General features: G+C 42.9%; 1 protein-coding gene across 1 annotated transcript in view; it reads left to right on the top strand.

Moving 5' to 3' along the window:
- The window catches only part of LOC125959917 (mucin-17-like), a 77,777-nt gene that overhangs the window by 41,883 nt on the left and 8,394 nt on the right, over positions 1-27,500 (top strand). Inside the window, exons 8-13 of the mRNA XM_049692939.1 lie at positions 1,621-1,717; positions 1,824-1,951; positions 4,405-4,547; positions 4,852-4,974; positions 26,189-26,291; positions 27,168-27,397. Coding sequence (XP_049548896.1) covers positions 1,621-1,717; positions 1,824-1,951; positions 4,405-4,547; positions 4,852-4,974; positions 26,189-26,291; positions 27,168-27,397 — 824 coding nt within the window. The remainder of the gene's footprint in view (positions 1-1,620; positions 1,718-1,823; positions 1,952-4,404; positions 4,548-4,851; positions 4,975-26,188; positions 26,292-27,167; positions 27,398-27,500) is intronic.

Here is a 27,500-nt window from a genome sequence, read left to right as displayed (position 1 = left end):
TCCGATTCCGGAAAGGACATCAAACACTGCAATCATGCACCAATCGAACCGGCGTTATATACGCTCGTAACATAAAAAAGGTTCACCTTCCCCAATGACCACCCCGTCCCTCCCCTGTTTTCCTTTCCTTCTCACGTGTATTGCGCTGCGCGAGTGGCACTCCGAACCGTTTATCGCGGTTCGCGACAAATGAAATGAAGGGAAAGGGAACCGGGGTCGGGGAAGGGAGGGAAACATTGACTCTTGCGTGATTACGCGACGCTCCGACTGTTTCAAACCGATACTACCGACACGCTGCGTGTGCGAGAAGGTGACATAAAACTCTCGACCGATTTCGATTTCGATGCTTCCGTTGGTTCCTGAAAGCACGCGCGCCCCACACCGAAAAACATGAGCTCCGGAGCATAAAATTCCTACAATGCGCCATGCCCGGTGCCCAATGGGGGTATATTAGGTGGTCCGGAATGGTGGTGGGTGAAGGTGGGCTCACAAATCACACGACACGGCACGGCGAAGGTTCCCATAAAATCGCGGTGCGCTGCGGTGCGCCAGGGAGTGCATGAATAAATAAAAATAAAGCAAAGTTAATGCCTAATCCTATTCGCTCTTGGTGGTGGTGGTGGTGGTGATGGTGGTTCCGATTGCAAATAGCAAAAAACCGGGACATTCCTTTACACTACAACCCTGAGCTCTTCGCCTACTTCGTCCCTCCTGCTGGGAGAATGTTTCATTTTTTGGCTGTTTACAATTCTGCTGTTTGTCCAGCCTTCTCGCTCGCTCTCTCTCGTATGCGAATATGTCGTCGCAGTGTGCACTTTGTTGTTAGTAGCACCGGAGCACCGCGAAATAGCGAAAGGCAAATCAGGAGCACATAAACATTTATATCGCACGCTCTGAACGCGCGCGCCCGAGCGAGCGTTTTTATTTGCATTTGCAATTCGTTTCGCGTCCAACGTGGCCAACGCCATTTTGTTTCGATGGTTTTTTTCGTGTGTTTTTTGCTGCTTCTACCTCTGGAGCATCGTGTTCTGTGGCTCGCCATTTTTCACGTCCACGCTTCCCCCCCTCTCCACCGTTCCAAGTCGCGCAACGGAAGCGAAATTTGTCGACAGACGCCGACACCGACAACCACATACATACATCGGAGCTACCCTGGTATCAATAAAATATCAAACTGATGCCCAGTTCCACACGAGCAGAGGGGTATGCGGAGGCTGAAGAGAGCGAGAGTGAAGATGAGTGGCGAGTGTGTGGTTGTGCGTATGTTGTACTGCGCGCTGTATACAGGAGGACGCTGTTGCTGTTGGGGTTTTATGTGGGTTCAATTTGCATATTTTACAACCGGAGTGTGAGCGTAACGTCGGTCCTGTCTGTGATTCTCTTTGATGTACGATGGGCGTGCTCGTGTGCTCGTGTGTGCATCCCTTAACTCCCACCCCACGGGGCTGGTGGTCAGTCAAGGCCGCGAGGAAAACGGATCCCTTGCTCGATGCCTTCGTTTTATTGATGTTTTCATTTTGATTGCTTCCACTGACGGTTTTTTTGCTTTTTGGTTGTTATACTCTCTCTTTCCTCGCACCGGACACCACCAATGGATGACTCCTGATGGGCGGACATCAGGATACACCGGTAAAAACTGTCAGTTCGAGTCGGATCCGTGCAATCCATCGCAGTGTCTGAACGGTGGTACGTGCGTTGGCAACTCGACGCATTTCAGGTGAGTGTCCTGGCGGTGTGAATGGCCGGAACAGCACACACACACGAACGCCGACTCGCCACACTCTCATTATCGCGTGACCTGTTGTTGCTGATTTCCATTCCAGATGTGATTGCACTTCCGGCTACACTGGACCACTCTGTCAGCACAATCTGAACGAGTGCGAATCGTCACCGTGCGTGCACGGGATCTGCGTCGACCAGGAGGATGGATTCCGCTGCTTCTGTCAGCCAGGTAAGTGGCCAGCAGCTGCAGCAGCAACAACAATAGCTCTCAGCTCTGCACTCGCATTGGGGGGAAGGAACGAATATTTAATAGATTGGTCGCGGCCAAAAAACGCGCAGCAGCACCACCACCAGCATGGCAGCATGAAATTGCTTGCTCTGGATCCGATGTTCCGTTTGGAAACGGGTTTGAAGAACCGGCTTTTTGCTCCGTCGTCGTACACGCCGCCTGAAGGGTCAGCGAAGGCTGACGCTTGAAATGGAAAATGGAAATACCAGCTAGTGCCTGCCCTGCCGATCGAGTGCCGATAGTTTACCACGATAGTACGACGACTGGCCGGGCCGAGCCGGGACCGGAGCGAGGGAAAATAATTCAATTTGCTTGTGATGGAAAATAAATTGATGTTATTGACGTGAAATTATGTTTTCGCATCGCTTCGCATCGCTATGGGCCGGGTCGGGCCAGGCCGGAGCCAGGCCGGGAAATCTCGAGAAAATCTCGCGAGCACCCGAACCGGTACCGATGGCCAAGATTGCCGAGGAGTGCGCCAACCTTTGGCATATGGAATCCAGGGGGGGGGGGGGGGGGGGGCAAATAAATATATGTGGTTTTGCTTAATTCGGTATTCTTCGATACAAGCCCTGTCGTGATTGCCATCGCTCGGCAGCATAGCTCTCGATTATGAAAAGCAATAATTTAGAGCGTTTGAGTCACGGTACAAAATTGTGCAGCTTTTTATTGGTAAACATTTTGTTCTTATACATTTTTAATCTCCAAATCATCTAAATGAGCAATTTAACTTATTTCCCTTTTGTTATTAATGTATTTTACTGGGATGATTAGAATTTGTTATGTGTTAGTAAGTTAAATTGCTAACATCTATAGCCAACACCAGTTATTGCACATGCGTTGGCACATTGTACTTTTTATGTTACAAGCATTTAAATTCAAATCAACAACTTTTTGCAAATTCATAAAAAATGCCACTTTGCTTCCTTTTGTAAATACTACAATTTTTATAGTGATTACCAATTACAATTTCTTCAAAAAAAATCGCCAAGTATGAATTTCTAAGGAAATCTGTTCTCCCTACAGGCATTAGTTTAATATAATTGAGTATTATTTGGTCCTTAGATTTGTAAAAAAAACTACATAACTTCCCGCCTCAAAATATTGGGATTCAAAATTCATTATCTAAACACCACGGTTGGTGGCTTTGAATACTGTTTATTTATTTTTGAAGCTCTAATATTTCTCTGCATTTGAAAACCGTTGTTTTAAGCTCTGAGTGCTGATGAATATCGATTGTCTACCCGAAGGTCCATTTCCTATCTATAGAGAGTGTAAAGTTTATAAGCTGTATTGTTTTTGACCTATTTGTGAGTTGCCTTTTGAACAAGGGGAGACAAATTGGAGCATGGGAAACGATGAGCATTACAAGTTACCACAATTTTTTACTTAAATGATACAAAAACTCAATACCATTCTTTACATTTTCATTTCATTATCGACTGTAGCAGATTGAATTACCCTCAACAGTTTATTCCTCTATTTGTCCTTCATTTATTTCATAAAATAAAATACCAAATGGATATTTTAAGCATTGTTTCGGTATTTGGTCAACGAAAACACTCATGTATCAAAAACAGTTCGTTTTTCTATCGTATCGAGCTGGAAAATAAGCAATTGGACGAGCATACCATTCATGCCTTCATTTAGAATGATCATTAAAATACATGCAAGTGTTCATCCAGCCATTTATAGTTTTTTCAACTGTTCTGATAATAGTTGAAAACACATTCTTTGATTAACCCTATTACCTAATAAGCTTGATAATGCAGAGCATTAAGTAGGTCCCCATCAATTAAGCATCATACTTAATACTAGTTGAACCCATTTCATGTTGTAACACACAACGATTTCAAAACCCCATAACCACATTCCATGAGAAATTATGCGGCACGGCCTTCATCTGGTACATCCTTTCAATGTAATACTTTCGCATTAATGGATGCTTCAGTTCGTTGAAAACGAAACGAACAAACTCCAAACTCGCTCACGTGGGCTTTCTTTACATGCTCTCTATGCTGGTGTGCGGTCTACTAGCATTAATTATGAACCAGTCCGAACGAACGAACGAACGAAGCCCTTCGTTAAGCAAGTTCTAAGCACACTTGCCAGTGCACCCGATGCACTGCACAACGTACCAATCCTCCGTTCCACCAAGAGTGCACCAAGAGAGGGGGCCTCGACACAAACTCACTCGCTATCCCGTTTGCGGTGTTCGCAGAAGAAACCGGGAGTTCGATGTGCCGTACATCGTGCAGATCGTGCAAATTATTCATTGCCACGGTGCTATTAATATTACTCACCACCACGTCCACGTTCTTCCCCCTTTCCTTTCTATTTCCATGGTTCTATTCTATGCTGATACGGATGCCGGCACCGGCCGCCTGACTTAGGATTCTCCGGTGAGCTGTGCAACTTCGAGTACAACGAGTGCGAGTCGAATCCCTGCATCAATGGTGGCCAATGCATCGACAATATTGGAGGGTTCTCGTGCAAGTGCACCCGCGGCTACACCGGCAAACGATGTCACATTAAGGTAAGTCCCTCGGCCCTAGCACACAGAGTGTCACACAATCGATCATCGATCGTTGAAGTGAACAACCATTTGTGCCACGCACATGGCGAACGGAGTGTCAATGACGAGCCAAACGGTTAAGGACGGTAGACGCATAAAAAATAAAGCCCCATCATACTGCGGGTTAATTGTGTAGAAGCTTTTAATTGTTCACCGTGCGCTCGATGCTCGATGACTGGCTGGCGATGGCTGGCTGGCTGGCTGGTACCGCCATTGTTGCCGGGGGTTCGATTTACAACACTAATGATGTACTCATTATTTGCAGGTTGATTTCTGCGCCAACGATCCCTGCCCGGACGGCCATCGGTGCATCGACCATGGGGATGACTTTACCTGCGAGTGCCCGGGCGGCCGGAATGGTCCGGATTGCAATCAGGTTCCGCGAACGGTAGGTACAAAAGGGGCGAGCTCATGAAACTTCAGGTCGGTTCAAGCCGGTGGTTGATCTTTTCGCGTAGGGGGAGGGGGGTGGTTTCAACCCCTCCTCCCCCCGTCGTATGTCGAGTATTCATCCAATATGTGTTCAATGGAACTCAGGCGCGTCAGGCGCTGAGTTGATGTTTTCTGCAGAATTTTATTTGAATAAGTTTGAATTGCGTTCGATGAGGGGGAAGGGGAGCGATTCCCTGGAAACCATCACCAGACCGTATTACTGGCATCATTACGGGTATCATAAAGCCGATTGCTGATTGCGAATGCTATGGTTGTGATGGAGAGCTGTAATTTTTTTTATATTTTCATGAAACTCACTTACACGAACTGGCAAATCATGTGCAGGCATTACAACGTATGCTGCCGTGGCATGCATTGCATTCCCCGGGAATCGTTGGCATCGGCGTTCGAGAGAATAAAAATAGATTTCACTGGATTTATAAGGGAATTTCCATTACAACATTGCCAAGAGTTGGACATCATTAGGTGAAAATGAAATTTGCGGAATGTCATTGGAGGGTTCGAACGTCAATCGATCAACTAGATCAAAGGTTTACGGGAGCATTGGGGCATTACGAGCATCCACGGCTTTTCATATATATATAGAAGGGAGAGAACTCTGAGAAACTGTCAGGGAAATAATTTGAAAAAGTATCGCTTATCAGCGTACGATTAAATTATGGAAACGCTTTCGTGTGCCATTTTTAGTCAAACGAACGCAGGTGAAAAGGATAGAGCTGAATAATGCACCATACTTGGTTTCGCATAAAATCAATCACGGCCACTGGAATTTGTGACCCGTTGAGTGCTACTTTGAAATGCAAAAAAAAAATCTCACCGATGAAGCGTCCCATGAACGTTCGCTTATGACCTCAAAGCCTACGTTGCAAAGGTTTCTTTGATTAAATTACTTCAGGGACACAGAAAGTAATGCAGATGATTGGCGTGCGTTGAAAACATCGGTGGTCGTCTTTTCGTGGAAGAAACATCAATCGCTTCAATCAACCTTCCTGGTACTGGCTTGCATTTTTCTATTTAAAAGTGACTCACCACAGGTGAATGTAACTAATGCTAATGATTGTTGAAGAACTACTCCTTTTTTGTCGATTGTACTCTAACACAACGAAGCAATAGTTCCAAATGAGGCTGTGTAAGCTCATAATCTGCACCACAGCAAACGGCAATTGTGTTTCGATAACATTCTTTATCCATCCATTAACGACTGACGAAACATAACAGAACAACTTGCGCAGGATCCGTACAGTCTACATTATTGCATTTGTCTTAATTTTTTCTATCGAGAATATAAAAGCTATATTCAAGAACAGTTTAAGAAAATGAAAATGCCGCTTATTCATACATCAATTACCTCTCATCGGTTCTTTGTATGCGCGCACATACAATTGCTATAGTAAATGTTTAATTATATAAAAACAGTTTGATGGAATGGTCTGAATTTCTCCAAAGTAGAATTATTCTGGCCATAGAATCTTAATATTCCAACAACAGATGTAAGGCATTTGTAGTATTGTCTGAGCAGAAAAAGTTACGAATCGTGTTTTGCGTAGTGCTCGACAAAGAGATGAGTTTGACATGGAACTCTGGTCTCTTCTAATTTGGAAAGTGTACATGGAGAATCTCAATGGAATAGTGATGGTGGTTTTGTTCCATCGGATAATGTAAATGAAGAAAAGGATTGGAGCTACCATAGTGATGAAGAACATCCCATTGAACAAAGTATTGCCGAAGAAAATGGTGCAATATGGCAACAACATTAGAGTGTTATATGATTCAAACACGATTTTGCTACACGTTATGGGAAGTGTGAGAAATTAATTTGTGCTGACCGACATGATATTTGCGAGAGTAGTGCCAAAGAATACAAAATTACTTGAGAAATTGACTTTTTTCCCAATTTTTCACATATTTCTCAAAAACACTGATTTTCTATTTGCTTTTTTCGTACTTATTTTTTAAGATTTTAAACCGTATTCCATTTTTTTCAATAAAAACATTCCAATAAACAAAACCAATCGCGTTTTGTATCGCGTTTAAGCTAATGAAACTGTACAATGATAGAGCGTTTAGCATATTTTATGACCCATATCATCTCTCAAACGAATCGTTGCTAGTGTGCGAAACTAACTAAATTCAAGCAAAGTGTCCCTCTAGTGCGCGTCAAACTGAACGCAATGAACTTCATAAACTCGCCCACTTTACCACACTTTTGAGTGCGTGACACGTTTCAACGCTGCGCATCCAACTGCAGTGCTTCTCAGAGCTTTCGCGCTCGCATTCCTGTTCGGTGGTTCGTGGAAAAACTTTCCAACCGCTTCAAAGCCAAATGGATTTCACACGCATCCTTTGCCAGTCTCTTTTCATCAACACTTCCTTCCTTTCTACCTCTATTATCTTGCCGTTAAGGCTATGATTTATGTGGCATGTTATCCGCCATTATGAGATTTTACATTAAAGAAGAAAAGAGAAAAGGAAATTGCACGGAGAGGCGCCGCGGTGTCCCGGTTCGCTGCTCACTTTACAGCGTCGATACAGCGGCAAGTGCAACGTGGCATTGGCTTGCAGCAGCTTTGCTGAAAGCTGAAACCGAGAACCGAAGCTGTGCGAGCTCGCCTCGCCTCGGCACTATAATTACACTCCTATATCTTCATACGGAATCTGCAAGAAACTAATTAAAATTCATGATTCCCCGGCTCCTGGATGAGCAGCGTGGTTTGGCAGCTTGGCGGCGCGGAAGTGCGAGCCCGTTCCTAAACCAGAGACAAGTGTGGCGCCTCCATCGCATCGCATCCCGCCACATTTTCATTCACTTTAATGACTTTGCGCGAGGGTAATTCAATCCGAACAGAGGCGCAGCGGTCTAGTAACAACTGTGCCCTTCCCGGGCTATAGAGTCCTACGGCTCGGTGAGCATCGAGCCAACCATTACGATGACAGCTGATCGTACCAGGTTGTGCCCGCGCATCGCGGCCAATGCCGAGCCTCATGAATTCTCCTCGCGAATGCTACCATTGAACAAGAGAGCGGTTTCCGGGGGGGGGGCCTCCCTCCAGGGTTTGACCCCAATAAGGCATCGCAGCATCCACACACAGGCACCATGGCCACGTGCGGAAAGCCATCCAACCGAACCGAAGCCGTCAACCGACCGTACCACAAATCAAATCAGCGAAAGAGTGTGGATGACTTATCCCATCCGCTCGGCCGGACCCAGTCCAGTCGCAGTTCACAGTCAGATGGACCACGGCCATTTCCATTCCGGTTCGGTACCGTTGCGTTCCGTTCCGGCCGCCGTCACCAGCCGCTGGGCAAGTTTTGCGGGAGTTTTCTGTTTTTTCTGGGCCCCAACCATTCTGTTTTCCATTCTGTTTTCTTTTTTTTTTCTTGCTGTGTCCTGTGTCGGCTTCTTGGTGCCACCGGCCACCAGACCGGTGACCGAAAATACCTCTCTCTCTCTCTCTCTACCTCGACCGAACCGCTAGCCTTCGCTGGCCGGGGACGGAAAAAAGGATTAAAACATAAATCAGCTTACCCAGGGCGGCCTGGAAATGGGAATCACTTATTTTCGTTATTCGGAACGGTTTTCTTTCTTTCCTTCTTTTTTCTTCGTTTTTGGGGCCTTCCATTTGCTGCTCCCTTCTCCCCCCCGGGCCACCACTGGGGCCTTTTTTCCTTCGCTTTTTTTATGTGCCCGGGGGTGCACCGTAGCTTTTCGGTTCGGTTCGATTGTTTGGACTTTTCCATTTCGTCAACCAGACCACCACCAGGCGACGCCGTAGCCATTATTGTGACTCGCACCACCACCACCACTGAGCTCCACACTTCGTACAGTTGAACTTTCATCCGCTCAGAACGGAGCGAAGAATGGAAAAAACATGTCCTCCTATTGCCATTGCCGGGAGAGATATATTGTCCGTCTTTGTGCCACGGTTAAAAGATTTCCCCAAAAAAAGGCCACGGTGTTCGAGATGGTGTCGAGCTCTGCTCCGTTTCGGATGCACAGTAGTACGCCACGAGTGGATATCCACCGCCTAAGGACAACTCTAAGGTTCACTGTTGTTTTATGTCCTTCTTTTCGGGGGGGGGGGGGCTTTCGGCGAACTTACGATGCGCGCGTGGCCCTTTGTCCTACGCACTTTCTACGCATCCTTTCACTACAACGGAGAGTAGAGCAAAAGTGTACGAGAAAGGGATGTTATCCTTGGGCATACACACACACAAGCGCTGGGAAAACTTTACTGACCTTTAGGAGAAAAAAAACCCAGTGAGTATGGAAAGGAAAGTCAAACTATTTTCTTTCGTTTCTTTCGTTGGGTTCTGCACACTCCTAGCATTCAACCACGGGATAAAGCCGTCTTATGGGTCGTCCCAGCGCTTCTTCTTCTTCCGTCCTCTCATCCTCATGCAGTGCAGAAAGGGAGAGAGCCTCGTTGGAACGCACGTTTGGAATTTCAATCAGTTCGAGGGCCACAAAATGAATGGATCGTCTGGAGACAGACCTGGAGTCTGGCTCACTCAGCAAACCTCATATTGTCAGGTGTTAATTTTGAGTTAATACCGAGTGGCGTAATCGGATCGGGCGTGCGTTCGTGGTGCCGGTCTAATGGCAATGGGGATCTGTCATTGCAGCATTAAGTAAAGGCTGATACTCCTTGGCTGTGTGCGTTTCGAGGCACAGAATCGCTGATAAACAATGATTTTATCAAGCCAGACAGCCGGTCAGTGTCATCAATTCGTAAAAATGACTTGATCTGTCGGAGAAGTGCTACCATCTTTCACCAACGTTTACTAATGAGCTCTTTCTTTTATTTGAATACAAGAGTTTTTTATCGGAAAACGAAACTCTGGTACCTATGAAATATACAGGGTGCATCATCTAGACAGGACCTATTTTAATTTTGAATAACTCCACTATTTTTCAGCCGATTTTGGAAAATGAACCAGATTTATTTAGGTCATGCCATTTGTTGCCAATACACTCAGAATATAATATCAATCAAATGACCGCCTTGATTCGACACACAAAAAGTGGCCCTTTTTGGACATTTTCATGGTATTTGACAATGCTTTGAGGTGTAATAACAGAAATTTCGGATCTGATAGCTGCTTTCAATTCTTCAAAAGTCTTCAGTTTGCTGACATACTACTAGTTTGCTGACATACTGGCTTACTATTCAAATAGCTTCGCAGAAAAGAACGAAGAGGCCACTCATAAGCATGCACAGAATTCATAGTTGAAGGTTTATTATCAATGTACTGCATTACAATTTTATTCCGCTTTTTTGGCCGGCACTGAATCCACAAAATATAATTTGAATGTTTAATGTAAATATGTAACAGTTTCAAACTAAATCGTCTGCTGCGCAGATAAGTTGTCTGATATCCTCTCCCATCAGCTACTAGCTTCCTATGTACTAGAAACAAGGTAGATCCAAAAACCGTTTCGAACTAAACGACGTTATCAAACTAAAAGAGCAGTTTGCCGATCGAATGCCTCTCGGATTTTTTCCTTCAACGGCTTCGGAAGCAGATATCCTCTTCAACAAAACATACTGATCCAAAAAAATCATTAGCACATGCATTTTTATTCAAATTAGTGTCAAAAATCATCGTCATTTGCCCGTTTACAATGTAGCTGGAAGAGAGTCCACAAACCACAAACATTATTGCAACTCGCGGATCATCATTCTGGTGAAGCTCAACCCACGGCGGTCTTGTTTGAAATATATCCACCAATTGGATTTATCATCGTTCACATTCCGGTAAGGTCCGTTTAAATTCGAATATCCACCACGATTACCATACCACCAGCCACCTTCGTAAGTAACGGCCCAATGATGCTTGGAATACCCATCATTATCACGATTCTTGGTTGAGAATTTCACACCATTGTGGTAAAACTTCCATCCATCGTTGGCTGTACCATTATACGATCCCACCGTAAGTTCGTACTGCTTACTCTCGCTAGCTACTTGAAAGGAATCATAATGGGCGTACCCGTAGTTGCCCTCAAAGTCCTTAATCTCGACAACCAACTCGTGCTGCCGAGCGGTCGTGAGTTGATGAATTTGTTCCAGTCCGAACCAGAATTCTTTGTCTAACCGACCAAACCCGTTTCGGTAGTCGGCCCAGTCCCGATAAAAGTCAATCGAGCCGTCGAGACGTTGTTGAATGACAATCCAGCCGCCATCAAACTTCTCCTGCTCGCAATACACATAGAAAGGTACACTATCGTTGTTAACACGAATGAAATACACTCCCGACACTTTAGACGGTTCGTCTTTGCACGACTTTAAGGGAGATAATTTTGGCTTCGGTGTCGTTGTTGTTGTTGTGACAGGTGTTGTAGGTGTTGTTACTGACGCGGTACTTTCTCGCTCAGGTGGTGCTGCTGTTGATGTGACACAGTCCGGCATCATTGTCTCATACAACGCGCAGAAGGCGATCCTCGTCCCTTCCTGTGGTTGACCTTCGTTGGCCTTCGTCGTGAAGTTGCACCATTTTTCATGAAACTGCTCGTGGCTGGCGCATGTGCTATGCTGTGCTAGAATCAACAGAGATTGATCCTGGAGCAGGCTTATGTTGCGACCGACATCCTTCGTTACGCTATCCTCGAGGCGTTGCATGACCAACAGCACATCGACGAACATCTTTTCGTGGGATGCGCGGATCCGTTCTACTTCTGCTCGATGTTCGTAGTGAAGCTCCAACATCTTACGGTTCATCTGCTCGAGCTTAGCCAACACCATCTCCAGTCCTCGTGACAAGATCCCATGCGAGGAGACTGTTCCCAGGTCTCCATCTGTAGTGGTACCAGAGTTCTTCTCGGTAGTGGCTCCTGCGTACAAAACACAAAACAATAGAAACCCAATGGTTAGCTTCATTTTGCGAGTCTAAACAGAACCAATTGTAGATTGAATCGGAACTGTGATCCAATGCTTTTTCGGCAGGACTTTTTATACTCTAACATCTACCACATTGTTTCTCGAAAGGAACGTTCCAGAGCAAAGTTGATGGCAGTTGTGGTATCCAACACCATCAAGCACAACCGTGATAACAATTGTGATTCTTCTGTTTGCGGTGTGCTCGTTGTTTTTGGTGCTTTTAATTCGTTTCGACACATTTCGATGATAACCAAATCATAAAGCACTGCATCATATTGTTTTTTTGTTTCCATAGCCCCTCATGAGCAACATGGAAGAGAGACCAGAGGCGGTTATTATCATAGCGGTTATAGAACCCGGTCAGTTGAACATCACCAATTAGCTCTACCACAAGGTCGCGTAAGGCTATACGAGCCAGTTAAGATAACTGGCTGGGTTGTAGCAACGTGGTTTAATCGTTTGATAAATTGCGGATGACCACCTTGTTCACAACGACATCAGTTCGCGCGGTCATAAGACCGCAGTATTTATCGTTTGTTTCTACTTTCGCGAGGTTACTGCTTGGATGTTAACCGCTACAGGTCCTAGCGCTCAATGGTACTCGTAGATTTCAGGAGATTGGAGACAAATTCGGTGGTGAAAACATCTTTTAGTTAATCGTGTGTACTAAGCGGGAGCAGGTCATAGATTGTGATGTTACGTGTGCAACCATGGAACAACGCATCTCGTGAGTAAATCTCATACCTCCTAGTAACAATATGGTGCTGATGCTTTGAACCACAAGAGATACCATGAGGTACTCAGCAGTGCGAACAAGAAGTAACTTGCAATGGTATTACTTATTTCGCCGTGCGCTTTCAACGATCAGTGATGATTCCGGTATGATCAGAGTAATTGAAGCGCAATATTTCGTGTTATCCACATCCATTCGTCGATAATCTGGCTTAAATAAAAAGGATCTACGATAACAGAGTCCCTTTTGACCTTGTTTGGATTAAAACTTAATCAAGAAGAACATTTTAACCCATAGAGTTTCTGATTTCTTTTAAATTGTGAATTGTGATACCTTATTGCAACTTTTAAAATGTGCTTTAAATTATTTAATATAACACATGCCTTTATAGATACTCTACTGTATCTCCAGCACTACCTTAAGGAGAGGATACGATTGAATTTTTGAAGTTGAAAAAGTGATGCATTTTACAATTTTGCCTCTAATACATTTTGAATATTTTGTTTTTTAAGTATCATCAAATTTTACTAAAACCCGATGGGGCTACCTAATCAATCGTGTACAGATTAAGTGTTCAAAACTTTAAATCGCTCGAGCCAGTAGCTTTTATACTACTATGGGCACCGACTTTGAAAACGTAGGTTTTGGGAATCGCGATTTAAAGTTGCGAGATGCATTGAGTCATATATGATTCGCGATTTCAATCAAAAATCAATATTTTTGTCAGTTTGTCAGTATTTTTGTCAAATATTCCTCACAATACTCTTAAAAGGATAAGTATTCAAAAAAGGTGTAAAAATACACTACACCTAAGAACGTTTTTGAATAAGAACGCTCGATCACGTTCCAAACAAGTTTACAATTCCAAACTCAACTTCATTGCGATCGTATTGCTCTAGACTGTATTTCCGCTGTTTTCCGAAAACCGATAGAAAACAGGAATCAGTTGCTATCGTTGCTTCCCAACATTTCCCTTGACTGCTCGGAAACCTTCGAGCATCGTTTCCAAATTCACAAAGGACTGCTGAAATATTGCTTCTCGACTGCGCCCTAGGCCGACGGGCAAGGGCGAGGCGAGAAACTCATCAATAAGACACCGTCCCGTTAAGCCCTTCTGGAACTGCAGCTGACAACGAAAGCGTTCAGAGCCCTCCCCAGCTCGTACACTCCGTTCATTCACTTCTAATGCTCTCATGGCGCCAGGTGACGGTGAGCATCCCGGGCCAATACGTACCCGATTTTTATGCAACATCATTTGCATACCGGCATGCTGGAGACTTGGAGACTTTATTTCATCTCCATCACGGCTTCGGGCTCGATAGCCACTCCAGCCTCCAGTCTCTCCTTCTCTCTCTCTCTGTATCTCTCTCTCTCTTAAGTATGCTCGACGTCCGATGACGACGAAGACAACGACCATCAGGAGCATCAAGAGAAGGCGAATGAAGCAACCGAAGCCCAGGCCCTGTTTGGGAAGAAAAATGTAATATACCCTTGTCAAGGGACTTTGTTGCCATTTCTGGTGCTACCACACGGCACGAGGACACACTTACACACTCACACACACACACACACACACACGTACCAACGGTGTATACATAAATATACACAATATGAGCTTCTTACCACCTTTACCTTGGCAGTGGCTGGTTGGTTGGTTGGTTGGCTGATGCGATACTCGTGCTGCGCTTTAGAGCACTCCCCCCCACGAGGGAATTTAATCTGTATTGATTTCTGGCTCTGCTGAAAGTGTCAGCGAAGCAGTGCTGCCAAGCCAAAGGAGGGCCAGAGCCAGTGAAACGATAAACAAGACACCGAGAGCTTCGTCCTTTTGCTGGCTCTCGAAACCGATGGCTTTGGCATCGAATAAATCAGATATAACTTTCATATTTGTATGCAACCAAAGGGAGCTTCCGTCACGAACGAGACAACACGCATTCCCCAGTGCCGTATCCCGCTTTCCGTGGTTTCCACCACAGACCTCTCCTGGTTTCCTCATCTCAACCTCGACCACCGCTGACAACAGCAACATCCGACAGGACACCTCGACGTTCGTGCTTCATTCCCTTTTCGATAAGCTTGTCGAAGAGGACATCCTATCGGTAGTAGCGGGGAAGGGGAATAGTAGAAGTGAGGTTTCGGGACACGCAAAATCAACGAAACAACTTCTTCACTTCCCTTTTTTTTTTTTGGAAGCACAAAACCACGCGGAAAGGAAAGCGAACGAACGGTACAACATGATAAGGAAATGCCCGTTCGTTCGTTCGCAACGACAAACGGAAAATAACATAAATATAGACCAAACAGCGAAACAAATGGAAGGAAATATTTCTTCACCTTCTTCCATCCACCCTGCTACGGTGGAATTTTCGTTCGGTTCGCGGCATCGGATCGTCTTCGCCTCGCAGCATCTTGTGAGGTGCTCGAAACTCGCACAAAAAAAAACATGAAACGAAAATGAATACATATCTTTCGCGTTTCTTCAAATGTTTTCTCGCCACGAAAGCAAACAGAGAACGACAGGGAGGAACGAGGCTTTTGACTTTTGCGAGGTGCGGACCGAAGCGGGACCAAATTATAAGATTATATTACTAATTTTGTTTTTCCGGGTTTTTTCTCGGTTCGCTCGGTCGCAAAATCGGAACCATTCCCGTGCGGGCGGGTGGCTATGGTAATGGGAAACATTTCTACGAAACCATTTCGTGCGCCCTACGGATCTAATGGCGACGATGAGCGAGGTGGGCGGGAAATTGTTGGTGATTTTCTTCTCCCTTACATTTTGTTTTCATCATTCCATTTAGTTGAGTAAACTTTGGTTTTCCCTTTTTTATATTATTTTCTGTCCGTTTTTTTTTTCGATTGATGATGCTGCCAGGAGCTACGGCGGAAGCGATAGAACGAATCGAACGGGATGGTTTTTAATATGCAAAAGTCCCATAAATCACTCATACATTCACTTCATGCTCGTGGTGCATCCGTTGTAAAGAGTAGAGAAGAAGAAAAAAAACATCAATCTCCAATCATTCAATCCAGGTCACTGGTCATGCGAACCAGTGGCGCATGGTCCGCGCATCGAAGCCACAGCTGTGTGCAGCAGCAGCAGCAGCAGCAGCAGCAACACACTCATGGCAGTAGTAGCAGCAGTTGGTCAGTAGAATCGGATACGATCAAAGGGAACCGCCCATCACATTGCACCATTCAAATGGCAGAGATGAAAAATGGTCCAAACGAGGAACGAGGAAAAGCCTGCCAGCGGCCACCTGCCACGGAGCAAACCGAAAGCCCCTACCGGAGTCTAGCTCGTACAATTTGTACAAAGAAGAATTGAAATCAGCTTTTTCAGTTGGTTTGACACATTGTTTGCTATCGGCTCCAAACCAATTAATCTCTCTCCCTTCCACCACCTCACCGGCCTCCCTTTTTAAAGCCCTTTTCACACCCGGACCCCCTCACCGAACCCGAAGTCATAACTGCGTTCGAGCGGTTTTTCAGCTTCCGCGCAGAGTTCCGCGCTCCGTTCTTCGCGCGCTTCCATCGTCGATGCGGAAAGTCACGAGCCACGTAAAGGGATGGGGGGGGGGGGTTATGTGTACACAGAAGTAATCCGCACCAGCCTCGTTCTTATCGTGTTCCGCCCGATGGTTAACGGTTTTATGGTTGCTTTCGGTTCCGACAAATTGTTGTTTTTAATTGATTTCAGCAGCCGCTCAATAGAACAGGAGCGGCACAACGATAATGATGAGCACACGCCTTCAACGACCAGCCAGCAGGAGCAGCAGCAGCAGCAGCAGCAGAAAGAGGTCCTGCTTGTGCTGCTGCAACATTCTGCGAGCCTTTAATCAGATTTAGCGTTTTTTTGTGTTCTTTCGCACCATCCCACCCCGTCTTAATTGTCTGTTAGATGAACGATTACTTAAGCAGCACATTAGGTTGAGCTCGGACATTTTTGTTCGATAATTAATTCCCGGTCGTTTGAGGAGGTAAGAAAAACATTTCTGAAGTCTGAATCGCCATAGCACCTTCTTCTTGGCGAACTTAAACGTTACCATGAGCAAACTTTTTTAAGTGTCTATAATTGGGTAATTTGGTGATGTAGAAATTACTTAAACGTTCTCACTTATTACAGCACAAGCGATGGTGTGAGAAAAACAGGAGATGAAAATGATTTCTTGAAGATTTAATCTTTTGCATTGATCGATGCTGAGCTGCCCAAGCAGAGAAAACAAAGCAGATGCAAGAGAATGGAGTTTTGGAACGGAGTGAAAGTCAAACAGCCCAGGAGTCTTCTCAGTTTGAAAAGATTATTTATAGTCGATCGGTGATATGACGCAGTTTATGGAGTGCAGTTCAGAGCACTTCAAAGTGAAACAAATATCAATGCCACCAAAACCAAACATTGTTCACTGTTAGTGACGTCTGTAAACCCCTTTGGTTTTGGTAAAAACAATGCTTCTTTACAACATTCACGCAACACAATTTAACCAGTGTAGCAAGTTCTTTGAATGTCTTAGCAAACACCCTTCGTTTGGATTTATGTTTAATCGAGTTAAGTGAGGCTTGCTGTATGAACTTTCGATCTGTATAACTTCTGCTGATTGAAAACAATCGCTTCAACATGAGTACTAATGGACATTCACATTACCAGAGAAGCTTGCACTTAGTGTTAGTTTCATTATACTTACCAGTTGTATGCATAAGACAAAACGTCTATTCTGCGAAAATGAAAAATACTCTTATTCTTCAAAGAAATGGGATTAGTTAGCTATACATTTTTCCTATCTTTTAGGTAATTCGCAGATGGCCCGCGAAAAAAAGTCGATCTTTTGTTACGAACCAATCACAAGTCCATTTTTCCAAACTTTTGTAAGAATGGAAACACTGCTGGGCCAGTATCTGTCCCAACGATCCAAATGAATGTTGATTCGATAGAGCCAAGTCTGATGAGTTAGCCGCAAGCGATAAATGATCCCAATTGAGGTCTTGTATAGTCTTCTTGGCCGGATTTCTGCGGTATGGCGGAGCATTTTCATCGAGCAAAATCGCTCTATTTTATCAATTTCTATATTCCGGTCGATTTATGCGGATTTCGTTTTTTTTTTGGGTTTCTGGCGATTCTCGTGTTTCACATCAAAATCGCCAATTTTAAATTATTAAAACCAAACTTTGCACTGTTTTCCATGCTCACCATAAGCTTCAATAAGCATTTGAAGCGATTCTGTCCACTATTTTTGAAAATGGAAGCAAAAAATAAACGACGTCCGCATTTAGCAGTTTTTGGGGACGAAACATGCCATTTTGTACACAATAAAAATATTGGTTGTAGTGTGAAACTAGAACTATTGCGCACCGATTTTGATTAACAGATGCCGAACGAACAAAAAGAAACATTGAGAACGGTTCCAAAGTTTGATTTGGCGTAGATATAGCCTGGTAATGAGTGCAATTGTTCGCCGCGCATAGTTTTTCGATTTTAACTATTTCTTCCAAACTTTGATTTTCAAAGTAAATCAATAAATTATTCAAGAAAAACAATCTATGTTATTCCCTTTTAATGTGCTGTAACTTTTCCGATAAGAATAACTAATTTGAATATATTAAATGCAATTCAATCTTTTAATAACTATTTCCCCACTAATCATGTGGCATTTTATGTTAGTGTAACACTTGCTTGCTAAAACAATTGCTATTTTAAAATAAGAATTCTATTCTATACAACTCATTCACACATTGAACCGTTCTCTATTCTGAATTATCGCTAGATCAGAGGTTTATTGTGTTAATGCCAACTGATATTGTGACTAAATGTGTTGACCATATCAACAATAACTATTATGCCATCTGAAATGCTATTGAAACAGTACAGAAAAAAAAAACCTGCAGATGAAAGCATTCCCTTTCCGTACGACTGCAACAGCAAACAGGAGTCAATTTCATATAAAAAAAGATACATTTGCATCATGCACCAGTGGACTCAACATCACCACCGTCAAAGCAACAAAAGCATTAAAGTGTTACTGGGCTCAAATAGCATGGAGAGCTGTTGCTCCGCTGAATAGAATGGATGTTGGCTCGGAAAGGTAGCAAACACATACAGCAAACACACACATTAGAGCCGAGAGCAGTTAGGAAGCAGACAAAGGCACTCGGAATCGGATCGGATGAACCGGTCATTCCGGTACGCACCAATTGGTGCGTTAAATCTAAAGAGACATATAATTATACGTCTTTATTGCAAGACGGACCGATTAAGAGTGTCGAGTGTTTCCCCACCTCGTGAACATGACAAAAAATGCTTACGCTGCTTAAAATGCGCCCTAACCTAACGCTTAACCTATCTCATTCATTCCTCGCGGAATGAATGTTCCTATTCATCGGTTCATTTAGTTTCCTTTTCTATATTTTACGCTATACGCTCAGGCCTCTATAACTCCTCCGGGGGGTGAAGGAAGTGCGTCCTCGCACTTTGGACCATGTTGATAGTATACGCGTTTCGCTTTCCTTTCCACTCTTGCTCCTCTGTGGTTTTCGGAGCGCTTGTAGGAGATCCAGAGGAATACGATCAACGCTATCAGCAGTGAAGATGAAAACGATACTCCGCCGAATAAGCTCCATTTCCAAAGATCGTGGTGAAGGTAAACGTGGCTTAGCTGATTTCTGTTTTCCAAAGCTGTGTTGTCAATGTTTCCTATGTCGTGGGTTTTGTGGGCTGCGTTATCATTTCAAGGTTATGAAATGCTCCATCTAGGACTTGCAGGTTGGCAATAAAATTCTGTGGAAATAAACTCTTTTCCCGTGAATTTCACTGTGCAGTTGGAAAAGGTTAAAGAATATTTCCTTGTAGAAGCCTATCATCAGGACCGCAGTTTGATTTCATTAGGTCATTTTTTGTTTTTGTTATCAGTATCAGGTTTTCACTGATTCGTTTTGCTTCTGTTGTGGTTTCGGCTATTGTAATGCATTTGCCTTTCTTGCCGTTAATGAGTGGGTGAATGCACTCATCTTGAAATTCTTCTATTATGCTGCTAGCCTGGACGTATTTTTCCGGTTTTGATGATATCAGTAGTGTGTGGCCCATTTTTATGAGGAACATAGGGTAATCCTCAAAATATCTTTGTAATGCTTATTGTTCTCGTTGATGATTCATCGTGTTGTTCATGATGCGGAGGTCCTGAGCGTCTGAGTTTCCTGCCAAAAACTACCATGCACTACCTAGAACTTCCCATCTCTTCATTCTATTCTTGACCGCTTGTGGTTTAATTTTTTTTTTTTTGCAGATTGCTGTACGTGGCTCTAAGCTTTAGTTTCATGACCTCCGTCATTGGGTTAGGAACTATACTTGAATCATAAGCTACGCTTGTTATTGCATTAATTGCTATTTCGATCTCAGTGACATTAATAGGGTGGATGATTTTCGTTATCCCTGTCTCTATTTTACAAGTTCCTATTTTTAACATTAATATCGGGTCATCATTTAAATTGTTTATGTTTAAACTCTGTGCCTGACTAATTCCTATCATCGCAAGAATTATGCTTAGTTTTACTAACATAGCGATGGATGGCGATGAATGGATAATCTGGAATAAAAACAAAGCAATTAGTATAATTGAATTAATTACAATTATGTTTTACTCTTTCTATTTTGTTTTTTTTCCGGTCTTCTTTAATTTCTGAAATTAAAAGAGGAGCATTAGCATTTTTATTGTCTGCTATTCGATAAGTCCGGGGTTATCCTTATAAGACTCCTGAAATGAGAAAGATGATATTAGTATCTTCAGTTTTTGAACCGTTTTAGTTTATTTTTATTCCTCTTAACGTTCTTATTGATCGTTACGGTACGATCGTTTGCCCTTAAACATTTAGATTCTTTGAATCTTGGGTCTAACTTCTTTCTAATGCCCTGCTTTACCAAGACATTTTCGTCTGGCTGTACAACTGGAGGTTGTCTTTGTTGTATTTTTGCATTTTGTCGTGGGCTTTACTAAGATTGTTTCGGACCTTTGTGAAAATATTTTGTGCGGCTTGCACTATGTTATTTGGATCCGAGACGTTCCTATGGTTAAATATAACCTCTTTTGGCTTGTAAGATGTAGCCGAATGAACTGTGTCATTGTATAAGGCTACCACCACTGCCATTATTTCCGTAGAATTCAGTTCGGAAAATTTATGTTTATTAGTGTTGTACATCTCTATGATGGTACAATGTGTTTTTTCGATTTGACCGTTCGATTCTGACGAAGATGCAAATTCTAATTTAATATTTAAATCGCTTAGGAAGCTCTTTAGCTGTACGCTGGTGAAGGATGCTTCGTGATCACATACCAATATTTTTGGTGTACCATAAATTAAGAAGTATTGTGAAAGTGATTTTTGTATGTCCGCAACGTTTCTTGTATTAATTTCCGATAGATGCAAGTGTTTTGAAAATGCGCATATTAGGGTTAAATAATTGTGTTTATCCATTCCGAAAATGTCCATGTGCACTCTGTCAAATGGTGCGTTTTCAATGGGACGCGGAGATATTTTTATGTTGTACGGTTTCCTATCGTATTTATGCTTTGCGCAAATAGAACATGCGTTTATGAATTTTCGAATCTTTTTTACCATTTTTGGAAAAAAATAAGATCGTTTTATTTGTTTCTCTACTTCTTGTATGCCGCGGTGGGCACGCTCGTGTTCTTTTGTAATAATTTGGTCTTGGCGATCTTCCGTTTTTATATCTTCTACCATGTTTTGAGCTATCACAAAATGTGATCTGGAATTTATGAAAAATTCTCTGTAAACATCTTGAATTAATTCAAAAATATTTTCTGGGGCATGGATTGCCGTTTGTTTTCCATTGTGATACCGTTTTAACGCATCACTGATAGTTTGCCTATCAAATGAAGGAGTGCCAATTACGGTTCTTTTATAATTTGGGAAAATTTGTTCAGTAGTACAAGTCGGAGGGTTTGCTTCACGGAATATTATTTGATTCCGAAAGCTATTAACTGGGTTTTCGGTAAAGTGTATGTAGAATTCTTCAGATGTATTTGCAGAGTTCGCTGTTTCCGCTATGGTTTCGCTTGGGTTATTTTGTTGTGAAACTTCGGAAGTGGTTGATTCTGTAGATTCGTTAACATTAATATCGGTTTTCCGACTTAACGCATCTGCTACAACGTTTGTCTTTCCAGCTTTGTATACAACGTCATACTCATAATTTTCCAAATCTAATCTCCATCGTATAATCTTTTGGTTTTTGTTAGAATTTTTGATGAATATTAGTGGCTTGTGATCAGTCACTAAAGTAAATTTATTTCCATACAAGTACGGTTTGAATTTTTCTACAGCCCATATTATTGCTAAGGCTTCTTTTTCTGTAGTGGAATAATTTATTTCGTGTTTATTTAGTGTACGTGAAGCGTACGCAATCGGATGCTCTTGTGATTCATGAGTTTGTGACAAAACTGCGCCTACTGCGTAATTCGACGCATCTGTGGTTAAAATAAATGGTTTTGAAAAGTCGGGATATTTTAAGATTGGATCTGAAATAAGAATATTTTTGCATTTTTCAAAAGTTGCAACATATTCTGAATCATTTGTATTTAATTTCGTATCCTTTTTCAAATATTTCGTCATTGGTTTTGTTAGCTTTGCATAGTCTTTAATAAATTTCCTGTAATATCCTAAGAGCCCTAAAAATTGTTTAATTTGTTTTTCTGTTGTAGGTAATTTCCAATCTTTGATTTCTTGAATTTTATCAGGATTAGGTTTTATGCCATGTGGAGTTATTATGTGTCCTAAAAATTCGGTTTGCTTTCTTAAAAATTCGCATTTGTCTAGTTGAATTTTGAGGTTGAAATCCGATAAGCGTTTGAGAATTTTATTCAAATTTTCAATATGAATTTCCAAACATTTTCCCATTACAATTATGTCGTCTAAATAGACATAACAAATGGTACCGATGTATTCATTTAATATGCTGTTCATCACACGTTGGAATGTCGCAGGAGCGTTTTTCAATCCAAAAGGCATTCTTGAGAATTCAAAATGTCCTTGTGCCGTGGAGAACGCTGTTTTTTCTCTATGCTCGGGGTCCATTTCAATTTGATGAAATCCAGATTTGAGGTCAAGTGTAGTGAAATATTCGGATGATCCTAAATTGTCTAGAATGTCTTCAATTTCCGGAATAGGAAATTTATCATTGACAGTTTTTTCATTTAATTTCCTATAATCAATGACTACACGTATTTTGCGTGTTCCAGAGGAATCTAATTTTTTTGGTACTACCCAAATTGGTGATGAGTACGGGCTTTTTGATGGCAAAATAATTCCATTCTCGATCATTTCCTGAATTTGATTTTCAACATCTCTTTTAAAATTGTGAGGATATCGGTATGTTTTTGTGTACACTGGTTGTTCGTCTTTAGTGATAATTTTATGCTTTACAGCACTCGTACATGTGAGCTGTTCGTTATTTTTAAGCAACACATTGTGATTTTTCAAAATTGTATCAATGAGCAAATTTTGTTCCATGGGTGAAAGATGATCTGTTCTTATTAATTGTGTAATTAATTCTCTGCTAGGTGTTTCTCCTACATTAAATGGAATAGGAGTTATTGTCTCAAAGTTGTTAACAGTTAAATTCAATTTTGGTATAACTGATATTTCCTTTGTTGTGGACAAAACATTAATTACGGATTTATTATCGATGGATCGATAAAGTCCTGGCTTGATAACAGTACCTTCGATAAGATTCTGAAACGATGGTACGAACCAATCTCCATTTCTGTCCGTGTTTACGGTAATTGTGTAGTTATAGTTTTTTTTGTTCGGATAATATTTTTTGTAATAGGTTTTGATACCTTGAATTGTTATTGAGTCATCAATATAGTTTATGACTGTGTTAGTCTGAGACATGAATTCTGATCCTATTAGACCATCAAAGAACTCATGAAAGTTCATAATAGAATACGTTTGTGCATCTATTTTTGGACCTAGTAGCTTGCATTTTACTATCTCGTCAGTGTCGTGATTTCCAGAAATATTTTTTACAAATAATTCTTTTTTTATGAGTGAACTATTTATAATCCCTTTAGCAATTATGTTTTTGTTCGAGCCTGTGTCTATTAATAACCGGATGTAGCGATTCTGTGAGCAGTCTCGAATCACAAGATATGGTAAAAAATCGCTAGATGTTTCTAAGGGGGATTTGCTGTTTGTTGAACTACGCAAAAATTTTCGTAGTCGGTTATTTCAGCATTGTTCATTTCCTTCTTATTAAACGTTTTCCTACTTCTCAGTGAAGGGTCCACATCCATTGGTTCGGAATTTTTATGAATGGTTGGATCTCTTCCGCCTACCTCACTTTCCTGGTGCGGTGTGTATGGTTTATGAGATTTCTGTTTGAAGTAATTCGACTGGTTTCCTGTTTCCCGAGTCGGTTGTGCTGGTGATTTAAACTTGTGGTTTGGTTGATAAGCGAAATGTTTTGTCGTGTTTGCACTTTTGTTTTGTGTAGATACGACCAATTCCTTTGATTGGAACTTGCAAAGAAAAGCGTATGCATCTTCGATGTCTTTTGGCCGTGCAGCTTGCACATGACCAAAATATGGTTCCTTCAAGCCTGCTATGAAAGCAGCAAGACCATCATCATCTATAAATTGATTGATGCCTTCCCAATGTTGGTTAAATGTTGGGTTTTGCCTGGCAAGTGTTTTTATTTTTTGCACGATTTCTTTTGTGCGCTCATAATATTTATAGATGTTTCCATTGTCATCCATTCTATTTTGCCATAGTTGTCACTTATACGTAGACATTTCCTGTCGGTCACCCAAAGCATTTAGCAAAATTTCTTTTGCTCCTTCAAAATCTCGGGGATTTCCCGCGAGGCATAAAATGTCTTTTGCTCTACCTTCTATTTTATTAAAAACCTCTTGCACATACAGCGAAAATATTTGATCGCCAACTAACGGTCTAAAAAGCGTTAGTGTGTGCTCTACTGTAGTCAACCAGCTGTTCAATTGCTTGCGATTCCCATCGTACTTCGGTAGCCCTTTGATCGGGTCAGGTATCCGAAACGCATCAAAGTGCTGAGGGTGCGTCTGCGCCACAATGGGTCGCGACGGTTGCGATGCACCTGGTGTCGGATTGACTTGCGCGGCGATGTCTGTTAACCTCGCGTCATACTGCGCTTGTCGCTCGTTCAACGCATTGATTGACTGAGTCAGCGCATTTAGCTGCCCAGACAATTGATCGAAAAACTGATTATTTTCGGTTGCCATAACTGCACTGTTGTTAATTAGTGAATTATCACTGTCTTCGTCCTCGCTAATGTTACGATTATTGAACAATAGCTCGCCCAATTTCTTGCTCATGTATGGCAATTATTGGTTAAAATAAGGGTTTTTTTTAAAAAAACAGTCTATTTGATAGTGCTGTTTTTATTTTTCCTTTAGAGTCTATCTGGTAGTGCTCTAAGGAATGTACAATTGGTCTATCTGGTAGTGCCAATTGACGGAAGGAAGATTTAAAAAAAAACTTACCTTTTGTGTCGTGTTGCGGGTTCCAGCGACAATGGTGGTACTCCACGTTGACCTGACGGGGGATTCTCTACTCCAAGCACGATTTATAAAAGTACCGTGGATGCTTTCGCGGAACCACTTGATTTTGCTTTTTTTCACAAAATTATCCACTGTTTTTAACTAAACTGCAACTTCACTGGACCGACCGGCTGCGCCAATTATACGTCTTTATTGCAAGACGGACCGATTAAGAGTGTCGAGTGTTTCCCCACCTCGTGAACATGACAAAAAATGCTTACGCTGCTTAAAATGCGCCCTAACCTAACGCTTAACCTATCTCTTTCATTCCTCGCGGAATGAATGTTCCTATTCATCGGTTCATTTAGTTTCCTTTTCTATATTTTACGCTATACGCTCAGGCCTCTATAACTATATTACAACATACGGAGAGAGGAAACCGGAAACTAACCATGCATAACCATCGATGGTTCCTTACCAACCCCTACCCTTCCACCCTCGTGACTGGACAACAACATACATAGTGCATAGGCCTATGATACGGGACCTGTCCATCTCGATTTACGGTCACTGAATCGTTGGTGGAAAAATAGGGGAAAAAAAAGGATCCCAAGCAACCCGCCACACCACAGTGGCCAGAACGGAATGGAACGGAATGGAATCAGGTCAACAATGGCCGCCCCCAGGAATGATATAACGGCATCGACGGAGTGAAGTGCCATAGAAAATGCATGCAACCCGGATGATCTAAAACCCTTTGTCAGACCATTAAAAAGGGTTTTGGTGGAGGGGAAGGGATTGGAAATCGGAGAGAACGAGGGGGAAAGGGGGGTTATAATCTACCACCGGTGGCAGGGATACTATCTCCACCCTCCAAATGCTCCTCCATCTCTACTCCTTCTTCGTCTTCTCATATCACTAACTATGGCAATGTGTTCGATGACCCTTAACACACCGTTTCGTTTGCTCTCTTTCTCTCTTTCTTCTCTCTCTCTCTCTCTCTCTTCTCTCTCTCTACAACAGCTGTGCAACGTGAACCCGTGCGCTAATGGTGGCACCTGCTGGACGACCGAGGAATCCTTCTACTGCGCCTGCCGGCCCGGTTTCACCGGCAAGATGTGCGAAGGTAAGGAAGGAAGGAAGGAAGAAAAGGAGGGGGAGGGGCACATCCCTCCCCCCTCTCACACGTAGCGCCTAACGGTTCGCGCAACAAAACACAACAACACAAAAAAATAGAAGCGAAGGCGAGAAGCGGGAAATTATTATTATTCAAACGGTATAACACCAGCAGGAAACGAATGTGTGTGGGAAAACGAATTGAACCCGAACGAACAATGGGCAGCACAAGCGGCACCGGAACAGCCCTTTCAGTGGCGAAAAATCTATTGTTTTTATCCCGGAACAGGTGCCAAACCCGGGGACAGAGCGAGGAAAGGGGAATAAATTGGACCGACGATCGTCGTCTTGGTCGTCGTCTTGGTCGCCCATTATGTCCCCAATTTAAAAATGGTTTCTTCTCCAAATGCCACCGACCGGCGACGGCACGGCCACCACCATTGCTCCGATCGATGGTTCGACTGTTTTCTTAGTATTACCAGATGGAGCAGATTGATGGGTTTTTTTTTGTTTTGTGTCCATAAATGTGTTTTTGTGGTGCTGCCGAAGAGCGCGAAAAGTAGAAAAAGAAACCTCTACTTCTTCCTCGCATAAGAAACACTCCCCGGGGGGGTTGGCCACCGAACTAATTGGAGTATGATCCCGGTGTACTAGGTGGATTAGGTTCGAGTTCGAGTTCGGTTGGGACCAACGGAACCATTTTTCATGCAGTCTCGCACGCAGCAGTTCGATTCGCAGTTCGCGCGAAATTGGAAACGGAAAAACGGGAAAACGGGAAAACGGGGAAAAACTTTCTCCACATAATCTCCCGGGTGTTGTGATATCATTACGGACGGGGGCTTCACCTTCATCGTTTTTTTTTTTGTATTTTTCCTCTCGTTTTCAGAGAACTTCGTCATCGATACAATGGTGAGCTCGAGCGAGATGCTCTCGGACACGCTGGCCAACCAGAACGGACTGCGGGCGATCAGTGGCAGCACGATGTACGGTGAGGGTGACGGTCTGGTGACGACGCATGGTGGCACCGGCGGCAAACATAGCAGCGCCATCGAGCTACACAATGCGTACATTGCCGCCGGTACGCTCGCGACCGCCATCTTGATTGTGGCCATTGTGGTGAGTAGCAATACCGGGGAGAGGAATGGGTTGCTTCGATCTGCTTCGATTTCGACGACGTCCGTTGCCAGGCATTGGCATTCAGCATTTCAGTAACAACAGA

This window comes from Anopheles darlingi, chromosome 2 (genome assembly GCF_943734745.1).
Source record: "Anopheles darlingi chromosome 2, idAnoDarlMG_H_01, whole genome shotgun sequence".
Taxonomy (NCBI): domain Eukaryota; kingdom Metazoa; phylum Arthropoda; class Insecta; order Diptera; family Culicidae; genus Anopheles; species Anopheles darlingi.
This window is presented reverse-complemented; position numbering and strand designations above follow the sequence as displayed.